At 44.2% G+C, this 17816-nt stretch overlaps 1 protein-coding gene across 2 annotated transcripts in view; it reads left to right on the top strand.

Annotated features, from left to right (window-relative positions):
- LOC122630608 (dual specificity tyrosine-phosphorylation-regulated kinase mbk-2-like) overlaps positions 1 to 17816 on the top strand; it is a 123203-nt gene that overhangs the window by 24771 nt on the left and 80616 nt on the right. For both annotated transcript variants that reach the window (XM_043815278.1, XM_043815279.1), the window contains exon 2: positions 11272 to 13761. In XM_043815278.1, the coding sequence (XP_043671213.1) occupies positions 11962 to 13761 (1800 nt within the window). In that variant the 5' untranslated portion in view covers positions 11272 to 11961. The remainder of the gene's footprint in view (positions 1 to 11271; positions 13762 to 17816) is intronic.

Raw genomic sequence — 17816 nt, 5'->3', positions numbered from 1 at the left:
CTTCCAAGAATCTCCTCGACTTCCGGAAACTTTGAATGCTCGTGGAACACCCGGTATGTGGCGATAGGTAGAGTTCTAAGTACAGTGATCGTCGTGCCGTACGTACTGCGGCACAGTAGATACGTGTACCGCGCGGATACGGGGAGGAAGATGGAGAGAGAGAGAGAGAGGGAGGGAGGGAGGGAGGGGGGAGGGAGAAAGGGAAAAAGAGAGAAAGAGAAAACGTATACGAGGACGAAGAGCTCGCACAGCGGCAATGACCCAAGACTGGCCTTGCGTTTCTTTCATCTTTCCGCCTTCTCCGAATTACATTCGATTAGAACGTCTCGATACAACCAATTCTGCCGTGAAACACACTTCGATGATGATCGCCGTATAAACTAACAGGTACCTACGCCTCCTTCAGGAATGCGCTTCTGTTCGTTATCTTCGGCAATGGAATATCTTTGAGAACCTAACCAAAGCCGCGCTTTAATAACATCATCCTACAAATCCAATCGTTTTTATTATCTCTCCGATAGGAGCGCGATAATTAGAAAAAATAGCTTTCTACGTTTATAGATTCTTGTTGGAACTAGTGGCGAGTACTGTAATAACGTCGAGATATGTTTCATCGAAATCCAAATATGCTATGCTAGCTAATTAAAGCGTCATCGAAACTTGCTTCCAATCCGTAAAAACGGAATTGCCGATCGTGTAATCTCGTTAGAAAAGATCGAAAAGCGCGAACGTATGTACGAGGGAGATGTGCCACTTTTAGAATTGATATAATGCAATATAATTGCAAATGCTGGGGGAAACGGTAGTTATCGAAGATTCTCGTTTCGTCCTACTATGAATTACGATTTAATGAAAGTTCGAGTAGACATACGTGTTCTTAGGTTCCAAACGATCTGTCTGAATGAACCGCTACCTCGGGGTCTTTGAGGGTCAAGAAGATACCAATCTCGATTTATGGCTCGTATAATAAACCTTCTTATGACAAATGATGCGTTCGTTAAGTAGCGGACATTGCGACAATCTCTACGATTAATATCTAATTTCAGACCTCGACTAGTTGTTACCTTTCGCGCGTACGATCAGATACATACGTTATTCTATCACGTTGATAGAATAATTCCTAATTCATTATTCATTCGCATAGCCGATTCTCTTTTCCCGTCATCTTCAGCGACAAAATTGTCGGAAAATATTTTATTGGCTTTCCCAAGTATTACATGTATGAGTGTGTGCGTCCGTTTGTATGTCTGCGTGGATATGTGTGTGTATGTGTGCATAGGTACATATGTACATAGTACGTTACATATTACGTATACACGTCATAGGTATATCGAGAAATCGATTAACAATGGCATTATACCAGCTTGAAAGTTCGATAGGACTTGTACTCGTTCGCCCTTTACATTATATCAATAAATCGGAGCGGTCTTAGAACGAACCATTGAATGCACCAAAGGGGAACGTTAAACGTACTCTCTTTCATTAGCTATTAATACATTTTTCAACGCATGCTCGTACCCATTCCGCGCAAGTTTATGTTTACCATCGAGAACTTGTATAATTAAGTAAGTATGCAACGGACTATATTACTTAGGTTACGTACCGTTGCTTAAAAGTAGCTATTATGATTTAAATGCAGCGAGATGTGAAACGATACTCTAGACGGTTCTTCTCTCTCTCTCTCTCTCTCTCTCTCTCTCTTTCTCCTTCCTTTTAAAAAGTAGTTTCTTTGTGCGTAAAACGCAGCAGACGTAGTTTCTTAGTCGCGTACGCTAATTTTGTTTGCTACTGGTAACGCAAGCGGGTACATAAATACTCTTGGAACGAAGTTGTGCCTGGCACGTCTCGCGAACTTGGATTAAAATTGATCGATCAAAATCCACGGAGAGTGGCCGTCACCGTAGTAACGATTTAAGTGAGTAATTTGCACCGCGAGGTCGTTGAAACCTTCAGCCCTGCTCTTACGCTTCTCGCACATTGAATGAAGCTTGCTGCCATTGCTGGCTGCTGCTGCTGCTGCTGCTAGTAGTCGCTGCTGTTTCTGGCTGCTGCAACCTCGAGAGCGTGGGCCGCTTGAGTTCGCAGACAATGGTCGACCAGTTAGGTCATTACTGTCTTTCTCTCTTTCTCTCTCTCTCTCTCTCTCTCACACATACTCTTGCCGTCGTCAGCAACGTTCCTTGCGAGCTGTCAAACTCTCTCGACCTGCTCATTACGGCTAAATTAGTAGACAACACCGACGATAACTACGTATTTGTGAGGAACGAAAACGTGTAATATTCTTTTATGTGCCTTACATACGATCGCGACATTATTCGATCGATCTATTTTCTACGACCATTGCATCCACTTTGTTAAACTTTCGTTTCTTCGAGATAACCAAGCGCTCGTGATTATTTAATAATTACGGAAACCAACTGTAATTAATCGCATTCGATCAACCAGTATCTCGATCGATCGTTTCACTTTTGATTTTTACGAGATCGTTAACTCCAGCGAACTTTCTACGTAGCGTTTAATCAAAATCAAATGTTTTTTCTCGCAAAAAAAGATGTACGCGTTCGTACACGCGATGATAGCTCTGGGCAAAGGTCTCTTTTAAGCTGGACAGCCGCGTTTAAACTCGCTTGTGTGTACTGTTTGCGTGGGAAGGTATTAGACGACGACAAACGATGAACGAGTATCAACGCGATTATCTAATCGTCGATCGTCAATCGTGGCAACGAACGCCGAGTACAATACTCGCGTAGTTTGGCGCGCGTGCTACATATGTATGTACAAGCATCCACACTTTGCCATTTGTTCGTTAACTCTCGCCAGATTATTAAGGTCATCGTCTTTCTTCCTCCTCCTCCTCTTCCTCCTCCTCCAACTATTCCTCCTCCAGCTTCTCCTCCTCTTCTTCTTCTGCTTCTGCTTTTGCTTCTTATTATTATTATCGTCATTACTTTTTCTACCGCGACGTCGTTCGCGCATCAATCAGCGCGAGAGGCCAATCGTCATTAATTGCCATATGGCTGGGTACTAGAGCGAGATTTCAAAATAATAGCGCCTTCCTTTGTTGTCCTCGTCGTTCGTTAGCATCAGCAACGGCGGTAACAGCGTAATTCGCGGTCGCTAAAATAATGACAATTTGTCACTCGGCTCGAATAAACGCGTCGAATGAAAGCTGGCTCGCACACACGAGCGATAAGGATAATGCCGCGCGTTTATTCTCGGCACGTGCGCATTATTGCCCTCTTTCTTCTCATCTTTTGTCTCCCTTATTCTCCCTCTCTCTCTCTCTTTTTTTTCCTTTTTATTTTCCAAACTTTATTACATTTAATGATACTATTATGTTATTGTTTCGTATCGATAAAGTCTACGTTTTGCTGTAATCAATTTTCTTCTCTCTCTCTCTCTCTCTCTCTCTGTTAGTTTTTTTATCCTTATTTGCCTTATCCGACGGATAGTTTTTGTTTGGGCCATCATCGCGATGACTACCAACAGTCACGACTCTCACGTGCGAATTCGAATCGGCAGCGATATAATTAACACGCCAATCAGTAAGCAAGCATCAGCAAGCACTCTCACGTTTCTCAACATCGCTTAATGACCGTCGTTGTTATGTATATGTCTATTCTATATGCCACCGGCTACGAGACGACGAGCCTCGGCGCATAAACGATTTCAATTTATAACGGCGTTAATTACGTAAAATTTTACGCTTTCCCTAACCACGACACGCGCCGTTCCTTATTTCATTCTCTTTTCTTATTTCGTTTAACGATCGATGCGTTTGTAAAGCCCTCTAGACTGTTTAAAAGAGTCTTCGAAGGTCATAATCTTACAACATTTTCAAAGAAATATTTAACTCCAATTAATAGCAACTTTTAGACACGCAGCAGTAGACGTAATTATGAAAATCCGCTTGATTCGTACGATTAAAAGATTTCTCTGCGCGATATCGAGCGAGAATCGCGAGCAATCAAATTTCTATATGGTTTCTAATCGCTTTAAACGCCGTATATCCTTTGCCAGCAGTACACATGAAAGACCGCAAAGAGTTTTATACTTTTATAGGACGCTTTGAATAATCTACCACGCACGAGTTTCAACGATTTGTTCGATCTCTTTCTCTACTCGTACGTACCTACGTGTATACATGTAAATACATACGGTAAAGCGCACTGGTGTACCTTCATTATTCACCGCGCCGGTATTTTTAGAAAGAGTTTGCGTTGAAGCGGTAGGAGACTATATTTGTATAGGTTAGTGTATTTGTAGGATAATAAAATAACGGGTGATAAAAAACGACGGATTTTTTACGAAAAGAAAGAGAAAGAGAGAAAAGGGAAAGAAAATGCGCGATGCAAAAAGTAATCATTTTAGAATGCAAGGACGCGTTAATTAAACTGCACAAAAATGACGCGTAGGAAAAAACGTATAGAATACGCGTAGAAACGTGCGAGCAATGCAGCGACCATTTAAAACGGGATTTCGCAAGCTCGACGACACTCGACTTGCGTCGTAGGAGAGAACTCAAAGACGGTCGCATCGAATTACGGGGTTAAATTCAACGTGTCCTTTCGACGCTTTCGAACCGAGAGGACGAAGCCTTCGGACCAAGTTTTCTATGGGGCTTTATAACGGGTGGTATATTACGCTCTGCTTACGAAGATTTCTAATCACGGCTTACTGCCTTTCAACGACCCTAATGGCCACGTTAGTATTAAGCAAGTGTTTACTGCGCCCGGCTTTTTCGACGAATTCATGAGAGAAAGCGTACTCGAGGATGCGCTTTCTAGAACGAACACGAAAAACGATATAACGATTTATTGTTTCGATTCGAATTTTTGTGCGATAGGAAAATAAAGGAGTCGATTCGGTGATCGCTTAGTGGGTCGATGGACTTGGATAGATGCAACGATCTGTGCGATCGATACTCGTCGAATTTGCATTGCTAATTAACTGGATTCCTGAACGCATAGTTCCGTCAAACCAACTCGCTTTATATTTTCTCTCGGTAGTTCTCGCTGGGCTTAGAGAGTTTTAAGTATTTGAGAAAGGTTTAAAAATTTAGTTAAATTCGAAATTCGCTCGACGGGCTTTTTTTTTCAAAAAGCACGCGTATCATTTAGCGGTATCTCTTTTAAACGCGAAATACGCCGCTTTACGTCGCACTTTATCGATTACTCCCGACATTTAGGGATATAGGTATATCTCCCCTATCCCGCAACGTCGTACCGTTCTATAATTCGTTTAATTAAATTCTTTGCGCCGATACGATACGCGATATGAAATTAGATGGTACATAGAGAGACGGACAATCAATTATCGAGCTTTGTTTGCTGTAGCGAAAGAGATACGGCGAATATCCTCGATCCGACGTATCGATAGATATCGCCGCAGCGATTTAGATGCACCGCGTTTTCCTTTCTATCGCTCTATTCTCGCGAGCCGGGATATAAATAAAGGAATGGAAAGGTGTATACGCGCGTGTATACAAATCATGCGGTCGCAGAAGGCAATTATTGGATTCTCGAGAACGAACGGAGACTCGTACGAGGATCGATAGTTTAACGAGTTCATCGTAGAACGAATCTATACAGTAACGTATCTCAAGCACCCTTTTCACTAGCTTTTCACAACGATTTATTTAATTCTATTTCTATTCCCGAAGGTCCGTGGGCTCTGTGCAACGTAAAAGCACGCAGGCACACGCGAGCACGCGTAAAATACGTACTCGCTTAGATAGACGTGTAAACATTTGCACATAGTGGATTACGATTCGTTGGAATTTCACGTGAATTCTCGTCGAGCGTTGTCTGTGTGTCGGTGATACATCACGTGTTCGCGGTTCGTATCGATTTCGCGAACGGCAAGTATTTTCTTCTTTTGTCGAGGACGTTTACCCCGTGATAGTCGTCGTAGTCGCGTTGTGTCGTTTGCTAGCGCGCGCGGAACGGGAACGAGGGTTGGAATCGTAGGGTAGAATGGGGTTGGAGGTACGATATAGAGAGGTAGTAAGAGTCGAGCCGAGGTCAAAGTACTCCCTCTGTTGAAAATCCATTAGTAAGCACGTACAAGTTATATGCTGAAATAAAAAAAGATTGGGAGGGGTAACGATAGGAGGGGGATCGATTTACTTAATTACAACCTACGTAATTACGTTATTGCGCCTGTCCTCGTAGACAGAGGAAGGAAGGGGATTGAAAGAGTAAATTTGTGCGTCGACGAGAGAAAGAGTGGGAGGGATCGAAGATAAACGTTTATATCTTTAAGAGGAAAAAACAAAAGGTACCGGAACATCCCCGATTCCAAGATGGCCGACTGCGCGTATCGGCGAGCACTCGTTTATATCGTTCGTTGATTAATAATAAGAGACTAATCGCGATCGGATCTTGATTAAAAGGAAAATGTTCTCTTTAGAGTCGGGATTGCTCGCGAGTTCTTCCTTTTTCTGTTTTCTTTTTTCTTTTTTTTTTTTTTTTTTGCCTCACTTTCTAAGAACGCGGTCTAGAATAAATAAAAGTAGAAACCGTCGCTGTGTGCGCGGAACAATTTACGGTCACTGTGTCGTGACTTTGATACTCCAAAAATTTCAATTTATGGGAAAGGCATAAGATACCTTTTAAGAACATTTCTAAGGAACAGTCGTTATCCTAATTAAACTCGTATCTTGGGTGCGGTGGACCGGGAGAGTAACTGTTATGATTATGCAACTTCGAGATTAAAAGTACGAATACGTTAGAACGCGGATAATTAGTTTTATATTTAGAAGGATAAACGTGTACCAACGAGCCATCGTCAGCCGTATCATGACGGACTCTTTCCCACAGTACTATTATGGCATTGTTTCGCTGCTTACCAATCTCAGCATTTTTCAAGCGGTCCGATATAACGAGCGGACACGTTTTCCACGGTTCAATTCATCTAAATCCATTGCCCAATTTTCAAGAGAACATGACGTGTCTTTTATAATTATAATTATAATCCTCTTCTCTCGTGTAATATTAATTACAGCGACTCGAAGAGGAGTACGATAATCGAATACGCGAAGGAAGATTTACTAATTAACGATAACGCAGAATATTTTTCTTAAAGCTTTTTTTTTTTTTTATATAAAGATAGTCGATTAAATCTCTAATAATTGCTTATTACATTCGTACACTGATTAAAATGACTAATAATCGGTTGCGCACGGAAACGATTCTGTACGCGCATTCGTCACGAGAAACGTCTCGAAAATGAGACTCGCGTGACCCGAGGTTGAGACTGTCCCAGGAAGAGATGTCCCTGTGTATTATAGATTATTTCTAAAGCTCGATCTTAAAAGCACCACCCTCGTAAAGTTTTTCACCATAATCGTCTTACCACATTCTACTCGCACGCTCTTCGTCCCTATAGTTTACCTGTTTCAACATGGCTCGTTTGTTCCGCTTTCCGTACTAGTTATCGTTATTGTTCCTAATTACCTCGGCATACCGAGAAGCGATTATCGTTCGGTCGGAAACTTTGAGTCGAAGCGTACCAATGCTCTTAGAGAATCTCGTATGGCCCAAGTCGCGTCTTTAATCCCTTATTTGTTTCCTCTACTAGAGAAATTATAATCGATGGCTCGTCTAAGCATCGTACGAGGAGCCTCGTTAACGATATCGAAGCTTCAAAACAAATTTATAAATTCGATTCGTTTCCGACACATCCTCTCGTATCGAAAAATAATAAAAATATTTAAACGTATCGACGAGGTACGTTCGTTCTCGCGTCTCGTCGCGTGTCTCGTTGAGCTTATAAAGCATGTGTATCTCATAAGGGTGTCGAATAAAAATGTTTCTTGCGTAGACGCGATTGGCGTTGTTTCGTTGCGTGATTGTAATCGGAGAATTCGGTTCGTTCTTTATGGTTCCGTCGTTGGTCGATAATACTGACTCACGGTTTGTCCGCTTCCGCTCTTTTTTTTTTTTTTTTGTTATTTTTATACACGAAACGTTCGAAGCTTTCGCGCGTTCCCTCTTACCGATAACTCGGATCTTTCTGTGAGATACATATTTAAATATCCCTGTTCCGTAGTTAAAACCTTTTTAAATAATTAAAGCTCTCAACGAAAAGCAAGCTCATCGTGAATAAAATAGAACGACGGCTACGAGACGGACGATTAATGATCGATGCTTCGTCGTATATCGTTTGAATACATTTATCCAGTTTAGATTTACCCGAAGGATCGAAGTCGCTTTCTCGCATCGATCACCGATAATCTTTCTCGATTAAAACGATTTCTGCTCGAACGATTATCGCCTTATCTCTCGATCCTCTCCTACGATATCGCGTAACAGCGTCGCCTTTCATAATTAATTAATCCTCGGTACTAAGCTGACTTAGGAAGAAAACGAACATAACGAGAAGGAAAAGGGGAAGAGCTTTCAAATTTCTTTCACAATAAATCTTAAGCAACGCGCGTAGGAATCGCGTCGTTTGTTGTTCGTCCGTGTTTATTACGTACCCTCCGTGCAATTAGTTACGGCCGAAGATTCCGTGCAATTACGTTAACCGGGTTGGTGGCTCGAACTATCCAGAGCGCAAATGCTAGATTACGTTGGCATTCCTACGCGTGGAGTGGGAGAAGAAAAAGAGAAGGAGGAGGAGGAGGAGGAGGGACTACGTTTTCGCTCGTGCTAGTCGGTTGCTGGAACTCTCGCGTGTGTAGGAAAGAAACAATGCGAGGTGAGAGTTTGGCGAGTCGCGTATAAGGCGGTCGCGTCGATACATGCATATGCATGAACCTTCCTCCTTCTGATATCCTTCTCTTCCTCTCATCGAAGTGCATCGACTGACTCGTTAAAATGAGTCAGGCTTTTTATTTCAAACGAGCCGATCCACCTCCTTGATTCTTTTATTCCGTTCGATAGGAACGAACTCGAACGGTAGTACGATGCCGAGTCTAAAGAGTCCGTTCGAATCTCATTTGCTTCGCTGCGAAGCAACCTCGAAACGATCTCGGAAGAAACGTATTGGAATTGATTCGATCGCGAGGATCGCACTCGTATACCTCCGCGTACGAAATACCTAACGATATCTAATTGCTATCTTTATTACAGTCGGAATCGAAATACGTTTTGCTCCGAGATCCCTCTTGGTATCTCATTACACATCATTATCGTTGCAACAGACGATAGATTTCGCAATAACGCAGTGAACTTTTATTCGCACGGACGGCCTTGCCTTTTGCATTAACCGAGCGACACGCGCAAAAGTTGCTGCGTGTGGGTGTCACTCACTTTTCCCGCCTTGAAAAACCCTTTCACTGTGTTCCGTTGGTAAGACGCGTATAGACGCGCTGGAGACAAACGTAAACTCCGAGAAATCATGGGAGTCGTGCGACCGGTCTCGTAACTTTAACGTAACGACGGAGAACCGAGTTCTCGCATTGTCCTTGTAAATCGGAAAAGATGCGAGAGATTCACGACCGAAGGAAAGAGTAAAAGGAAAGAGGACAGGAGGGAGACGACGCGTCGAACTTAGAACGAAGGATTCTAATCGCCACGTGCCAACGAACGAACGAACGAACGTTTCGATTTCTTCGATCGAAGAAGAGACCCGTCGAAGTCTTTTAGGTGAGTCATCGTTCGTTTTATCTCGGCTGTAGACGATTAACAATTGATCGTGTTTTATGACAGATTTTGTAACGTTTAACGATTGTATTAACGAGCTCTGTCGCAATACGTTTCCCTTTAAAAAGACAAGGAGATGTGTAACACAGCGTGGTTTACGAGCATATCGACGAGCCTGCTCGTGGCTTAATTAATTAATTAATTAATGGAGGAAAGTTTCAAGTAACGCTCGAGATGCACTACTCCGCCGGTCTCTCTGCGAGCTATGGGACAACGAGTGCCAATGTACGAGTTTATTGAGAGATAAGAGAGAACAAAGAGAGAGGAGAGCTCGCGTGCTTCGACGAAGCTTGAAAATTTCTTTCCACGAATACGTCGGGGATCCTCGAAGAAACGACCTGCATGGGGAATACCATTAGGAATGTTAATTGCGTTAATTACGGTCCAGACTCGGTTAATTAGGAAATAATTATGTCCATTTATTAATATTTTAACTGTCACGAAGCAGCGACGACTCTTAGCCTGCGTATACGTGTATCTACTTCGACGACAACGTAATTTCTTAAAAATGATGTATTCTCGCTCCTCGACACCCTATCCCTCCACCACGATCCTTGAGCTTCTTTTTAATACATAGTCGTTCATTGGTCCTAAGTTCGAAGCATGACGATATCGTTTCGCTCTAATTTAGCACCAACTTTTCATTTTCCCGCGAGTCATCGTATACAAGCAACGGCAGCAGTAGCAGTAGCAGTAGCAGTAGCAGTAGCATTCCTCCCCGATATTTAATTTCACCTCCATTTTACGATGCCCGTCCGAGGGTTTTCTCGAAGGAGCTCGCATTTAACGCGTAGTTTAGAGTTCGTAAATTTCCCGCTTCCTTTTGCATTTTGCGAGAGAACCCGCTTAAAATCATCCGTCGTTCGAACGATTCGGAGTTCGAGATTAATCGGATATAAGAGAGAGGATATTCTCTCTTCGTTCCACACGTTAGAAGCAGATTGAATTTTTCTTATCACAGCTCTCGCGTCGGTAGACATCTGGAAGCGTGGTCTCTGGCTTTGACCGCAGAACGTCCTTCATTCTTCACCGATCTCTAACGCGTATCGCCTCGTGCTCCTCCTCCTCCTCCTCCTCCTCTCCTCCATCACGTCCATCTCCATCTACCTTTGCTTCCCTCTCGCTGCGGAGAACCGCGGAAATCGTATTATCATCGCCTCTCGTGGCACTCACGTGAGAATAGAATTCAAATGGACGAGAAAGCCTATATACTTCGTATCCCGGAGTGCTATCATCCCCAAAGCCCCCTCATTCGATAATTTTATACACATATACATACATGTGCGGGGGGAGGGAAATTGAAAGAAAAGATTTAAGAATTTCGAAATGACGCGATACTAAACAAATAATAATCAATCAAAAAAAGATGACGATAACTGGTGTTTTTATTCGGTCCGGTGCGACCGTCGGCGTCTTTCGAAATTCTCAACTTTTATTTTCGCACCCTCCATAAAAGCCCCTGTTACCTCCCTTCGTAGTAGTCTCCCCCTGCTTTTATATGCCGCTCGGTAAGCTTCGCCTTTCTTTCTTTTTTTTTCTTTTTTTTTTTTCTTAGTCACATTTTCTTTTCCATTTTTTAAGTTGCCGTCTGTCCCTACCCTGTTCCTACTTTTTGTTCCAGATTTCGTACGACCCGACGTCGTACGTAAGAAACAGGAAGAACGCGTTCGCCATCGAGGATGATGTAGCCCGAGGGTTACTTATCGACGAGTCAGACGTCGAGGATGCACGTGAGAATAGTATCAAGAGCGGACGAAGAGAAGGAAAAAGGAAGGAAGAGAAGGATTGCAGATCGTTCTGTTGAAGAAACTGCATTTGCTCGGTTCTTCTCGTCGTGGTTGTCGTTGGATATTCTCAACGAGGCAACGACCGATAAAGACACTGCCAGGGTAACGAACAGCACCAGTCGTGCCCACCTGAGTCGTCCGTTAAGTCGCATCCGTCGTCATAACTTTGCGTCTTTCGCTCTTCTTCTCACTTTTCCTCCCATTCTGTAGACATCGGAAACGGTTACGGACTCTAGACTCTCCGTGCACTTGTTTCTTTTCTTCTCTTTTTGCACAGAATCACAGAATCCTCTCTCTCTCTCTCTCTCTCTCTCTCTCTCTCTCTCTCTCTCTCTCTCTCTCTCTCTCTCTCTCTCTCTCTATCTATCTACCTATTTATCTCTGTCTCTGTCTGTCTTTCTCTTTCTCTCTCTTTCCGTCTTACCGACTTCTACTCTCGCGTTCGCGTTGGAAGATCAAAGAACGAAGAAGGAGAAGAAGAAGAAGAAGAAGAAGAAGAAGAAGAAGAAGAGAAAAGAGAAAAGATGTTAGGCGTGAGTCAGCCGAGCAATCCGCCCTCGAGCTTGCGTCACTCCGCGAGCTTCTCCTGTCTGCAAAGGAGCACCGTCGGCGAGGGCCATCGTGCTAGAACCTCGACATTGTTGCAACAGCCGAGCCTGCAGCTTACCAACGGCCACCATCATCATCATCACCACCACCATTCTCAGCACCATCATCATCAGTACTCGTCCGGGCAGAGCGGCTCGTCGCTTCAACAGCCGAGCACCAACGCTCAGCAGCAGCAACAGCAACAACAGCAGCAACAGCAACAGCATCAGCAGCAGCAGCACCACCAGCATCAGCGAGGAGTCGAGACCGATGCGATTCAAGAGAGCAACGATTACGGTTTCGTAAGGATCAGGCCTCGTTTGCGAAGCACCAACGCAACGATCTATCACGAGGAGGAAGTGGCCGCGGCTAAGAGCGCTTTCAGAGATCGAGACGCGTCCGCTTTCAGCGATCGCGAGTGCGAGTCCTCGAGCTTTCGCGAATTATTGAAGACGAAGGATCGAGAGCAATCGCCAAAGAGCGGAGGTTCCTCGAAGAATCAAAATCCGTTGAAAGGTGCTCTGATATTGTTCACGTCCACCTCGTCTTGGTGGAAAGCGAGACAACGAGAGGAACAGCTGAACGGCGTCGGTGGGTCCTCCAGTTCGGTGACCACCTCGATCTTGCCTTCGTCCGAGCGAAAGTGGTCGAGCACCTCGATGGCGTCACCCTCGAACGAGAGAAAGTGGCCGCCCTCGATGACGTCGCCCACGATGGGCGAACGGAAGTGGTCCGTCGGTAACAATGCCTCGTTGACGTCACCGAGCAACGAGAGGAAGTGGACCAGGTCCTCGGTCTCTTCTAGCTCGACGAACGTTCTCGCTGCCAGCACCGGGGGACAATCGCAGCCGCAACAACAGGATAGGAAATGGCGCTCCCTAGGTGCCCTTCTTAGAGCTCCCACAGTTGGCGGAGGAAGTGGAACTTCCTCGCACGCGAGCGCTTCGCTTCAGAATTCGTTTTCTCACAACATGAGCGTCTCGATGATCGAGAGCAGCACGGCCGAGCGTTCGAGGGACGAGCCACGTGGCTCGGCTTGCAAATCCTCCTCTACGAGGTATCAACAGCCGAGCTCGTACTCGGCTCGCGTGTCCCGAGTCACCAGGGATATATACAGGGAGAACGGCGAGTTCTCGCAGGCTGCCAGGACCAAGGTCAGTCGTAGATTGTATCAGGAACCTATCGAGGCTGCCGGCAGCGGTAACGCGACGTCCACCGATCGAGAGATCGTCGAGGATACCGGGAGACACTCGCTCGCGAGACACCATCAGTTCAAGGACGAGTGCAGAGCCAGAACGAATCGCGAGAGCTTTTGTAGAATCGATCAGACTACCGAGACTCGTACCACCGGAACCGCCACGACCACAACCTCGTCCTCGACTACGAGATCGAGCAGGGCTCAGAGTTTCTATCTCCTGGATGACTTTTTGAAGCCTCAACCTCAGCAGAGCAAGTGCATGTTGAATCTTTACTTATCCTCTCCGTATTCAAAGTCGGTCGAAACGAAGAGAGCGTCTCAAGGAAACGTTACCACGAACATAACACCTCCGAGACGTCACAATTCGAGTTCGGACAGTCTCGAAGTCGCTACCAGTCCTTTGCCGCCCCCGGTACCGCCGCCGCCACCTCAGCTAGGTGCTAGGGAAAGAGAGAGAGGTGAAAATTTCAAGGAGAAGGAGGTGTGTCCATGCAACATGTGCTGGGCTTCGTTGCAGCAGAGATCGTTCGCGGAAGAGGTAAGTCCTTCGTTCGCGAAGGAAGGTCGTTCGCTTTGAGACTCTTCTTCTTCTTCTTCTTCTTCTTCTTCTTCTTCTTCTTCTTCTTCCTCCTCTTCTACTACCACTACTTTCTTCAGGATTTGTCACGAAATAAATATAGATCGAGGCGGAAAGTTTCAAGAGTTTGCCTTAATCGCTGTGTGGCTTCCGTCGATCACGAGAGGAAGAAAGGAAAAAGCGACGTCGGTCTTGGCTCGTGACCGATAATGGAACAATGAGTCGTAACTACGACGGAGACTCGCGAGCCCGGCTTATAAATTCGTTATTCTTTCGAACTAAAGAAAACGCGCGAGAAACGTTATTACGAGCGAGCGACCTATTCGCTTTCTTACGGAATAAATAGGTAGGTGGAACTTTGAATCCGTCTGATAGAAAGAACGGAGAAAGAAGGCGAGAGAGAAGGTTTCGTCGATCGTGTAATATCGTCTGGTAACGGGAGATCGACTCTCTCGTTATCGACATCTTGACCCCTTCGGTAAGAAACGCCTGAGCTTTTCTCCCACCACGAATCGAGAAAGATTCCTCGACTTTTCCATTCTACGAATTCGAAAAATACTCGTCTCCGGTTTCCTACCGTTCGTGTACACTGCGAACGCGATATTTTCTCCATTTCGATGGCTCGAGAAATGCGAATAATCTTTTCGTTAAGTTTCCTCGAAAGGATCCACGATCAAAATTCCAAGCGAATCTATCGATTCTCTATAGTATATAGAGTGAATTCTTGAAAAACTTTGTTGAAGAATTTTTATTCCGAAATGTTACGAATCGTCGAGAAATTTTGTAAACGCGTTTACCGCGAGAAGTTTCATTGTTTCACGAAAATTCTATGTGTGTCTCTCTCTCTCTCTCTAACACCCTCCCCCCCCTCTCTCTCTCTATTTCTGTAATTAATCAATATTTTCTTAACTTATTTCATTATAAATCTAAACAGTAGAGTCCGAGGAGATGGATAAATAAATAGAATCGAACTATGATGGACGGGTAAATATACCGTAGGATTAACGTCGTCTAACGCAGAGTTAAAATACAAACATTGATCGCGGTACAAAATTTATATGTGATCATAGATGGTTTGGGAATCGTACTTTTGACGTGTAGTTAAAGGAAGAGAGAGAGAGAGAGAGAGAGAAAACGTCGGGACGTAGGCGACGTTAAACAGTGGCCGAGGTTCGACCGCGTCTCGTTTAATTACTGCTCGTTAGGTATATAATGCGCGGTCGGATAAAAAGCCGGTATTACGAGGTTGCTAAGCTGTAATTAGTTATCGGCTATCGAACCGACGCTCCGTTACTGCCGGTTCTCTCGAACCGAAACAAGAGATGATCGTCCAAGAGGAAAAACTAACAAGTAGGAAATACAAGGGAGCTTTCAATATCGTCTCAGGAACGATCGAACGTTCGGCATTAATTAAAATCTTTCGTGAGACAGATCTTTTAGATGTCGAGACTCGAGTGGTTCGGTTATCGATTCGATAGAAACTCGAAGGAAGTAGAGTAAGACGGTGAAACGTTATTGGCAAGCATGCCACTTAAGACCCAACGATTTCTTAAAAAGCCAAAAACTGGAGACAGAGAGAGCGAAGGTTTTCCGATCGAATAAAGTCGTCGAAAAGAGGATGAATCGTGCAAGGATCGACCACGTTTTGGCTCCCTCGCTCCCACGCGACGTAGTCAGCTGAGACTTATGGTCGAGGATAAGTGGAAGCACGTGCTCGTGGAATATCCACTGTTTGAACTGCCTCATTTCTCTCTCCCTCTTTCTCTCTTTCTTTCTCTCTTTCTCCACCCTAGGGATAATGCATCGAACGCGAGCCTGTTATTCTTAGGACGCCGGGGAGGAAACCGACTCTTGCCGTAGGAAGTCGTATTTCTATCCATCCAGTATCTTTGCTCTATTATTAGTAGTCACTGCCACGTAGGTAGACGGTTAAACTGGATTTCCGTTCGATTTTAAAGACTGCCGCATCGTCGTGCCCGCCGGCGTCTCCATCTCTTTCCTTCTCTTCCCGTTAAAGTACATCTCTCTCTTTTTTATCCTGAATTTTTTAGCAAAATATAACCTACCCGAGACGTTTTATCGTACGATCTTTTCGAGACGTACGTGGAACGCAGGAATTTTACGAGCCAAGGGAATCTAAAATATTTCATCTCTGTGTGCTTTCAAAATTGATTTGAATCGACGATGTTTCAATAGCATCCTAGTAACGCGCGCGCTTCAGAAATAGCCGCGTCGTCGATCGTACAGCGAACGAAACGATCGCAACGTCCCGCTTTTATCGATGATGACTATCTTCTTTCGTCTAATCTCATTAATTTTTTTTTCTTTTTCGTCCTCCTTTTCTTCTCTTTCTTTTCGCAAAATAAAAGCGACCTAGGTGAGGGACGCGCGACCTACGCATCCGGTACCCCGGAGAAGATTTTCACCGAACCGTTGAAAGGCATGCAGATTACTACTAATTTGCCGTCTGCTACGGCAAATTACTGGTAATTTTTTCTTCGCCGTTAAGAGTGTGGCGTTAAATTTGTATGATTGCGAATATGGTGAGAGGAGGAGAGAAAAAAGCGCACGACGCCCCGTATACTTTAAACAGTATATCTTCTCTCTCTCTCTCTCTCTCTCTCTCTCTCTCTCTCTCTCTCTCTGCATCTGTCTATCCATCTATCTATTTATCTTCCTCTCACCTTGATTACGGGTTCCACGGAAATACTTACAGGGTGATTAAGTTGCGCGTCGACGAGTCGGGATGAAAAACAAGAGTGAAAATTATAACGCGTAGCTATCCTTTGGTTTTATTACGACAGAGGAAGAGATAGGTCGTTTTCGAAAGAAAAAATCATGTATGATCGATCGTCGATCTCGATTATTCGCAGTATAATGTCGATGCGATTTTGGCGACTTTTCCAACATAAATTTTTCGCAGTTGGCGTTCGAAAACTCTCTTCTCATCGTCGGAATAACAACGCGTTGATTCTCGCGACGGCCGATAAAGTTGTAGCCGAGTGCAAACGATGAGAATTCGTATTCGACGACTTCGAGGAATTCAGAGAGCTCGAATCGATTCCGCATCCCGTATTCGCTGCTTTCGAACGATGCTGTATACGCGCTGAGAGAAAATGAAAAAGAGAAAGAGTACGGCACTTCACAGCGAAGCGTATATCGGATCATAATATTCTCGTGTAGGAGTTATCCTCGCGTGGATTTCTTTACGCGCTTACGTCGCTCTAGCCATGCAAACGCGTATAACGTTATGACAGGATGAATGGATTCTCCACGAATATAGATAGCCGTCTCGTTGAATTATTATCGAGAATGATATTGCACGAAGTTCACCTACAACGACCGAGGTGGAAAAAAAAAAAACTTGGATTCTTTTGCCTAGATCCTTTTATAAAACTTTTACGATTTTCCTTGATATTTCGTACAATTTCAAATGATGCACTTATAGGTACTACGCGTGTTACGCAACGTCTCTCCAGTTTCCAAAAATTTCCATAAGAATTCGTTTATCCCGTTTACGTAGAAAAAAAAGACTACGCGCGAGGATCTCCTCTGACGTTTTTCTCCGTTTCGATCTTATCCGACGTAATAAAGTTTATCAGGCCTTTGCGATCTCACCTCGATTTTTCGCGCGATAATACTTAAAGACTCGTTAAAACGGCGTCGATCCTTTAAAAGGTAGTTCGCGCTCGATCGAGGCAAACGATCGTATTTAATAATCTTACAGGAAGCAAAGAGGCGTAGAAAGAAAATGGAAGTTGGAAAAATGGCGTCCGAAGGATTAAAAGACGAGTTATTCGATTCCTCGAGCCGTCTTTCGCCGCTAACCCACGGCAACTCATAATTAATCGGAGATAAGATCGAAGCTTCTCCATCTTTTTCATTCGTCTTTCCTTCTCTTTTTCTCTTTTGATTTTCTATGTAAATTCTATATTTGTTTGAATCTTTCGGCGATTCTCTCGCGTCGATTATACGAGGTTATCGATGCAAAGTGGATATCGGAAGAGGAAAAAGAA

This window comes from Vespula pensylvanica, chromosome 7 (assembly GCF_014466175.1).
Source record: "Vespula pensylvanica isolate Volc-1 chromosome 7, ASM1446617v1, whole genome shotgun sequence".
In the NCBI taxonomy this organism is placed as follows: domain Eukaryota; kingdom Metazoa; phylum Arthropoda; class Insecta; order Hymenoptera; family Vespidae; genus Vespula; species Vespula pensylvanica.
This window is presented reverse-complemented; position numbering and strand designations above follow the sequence as displayed.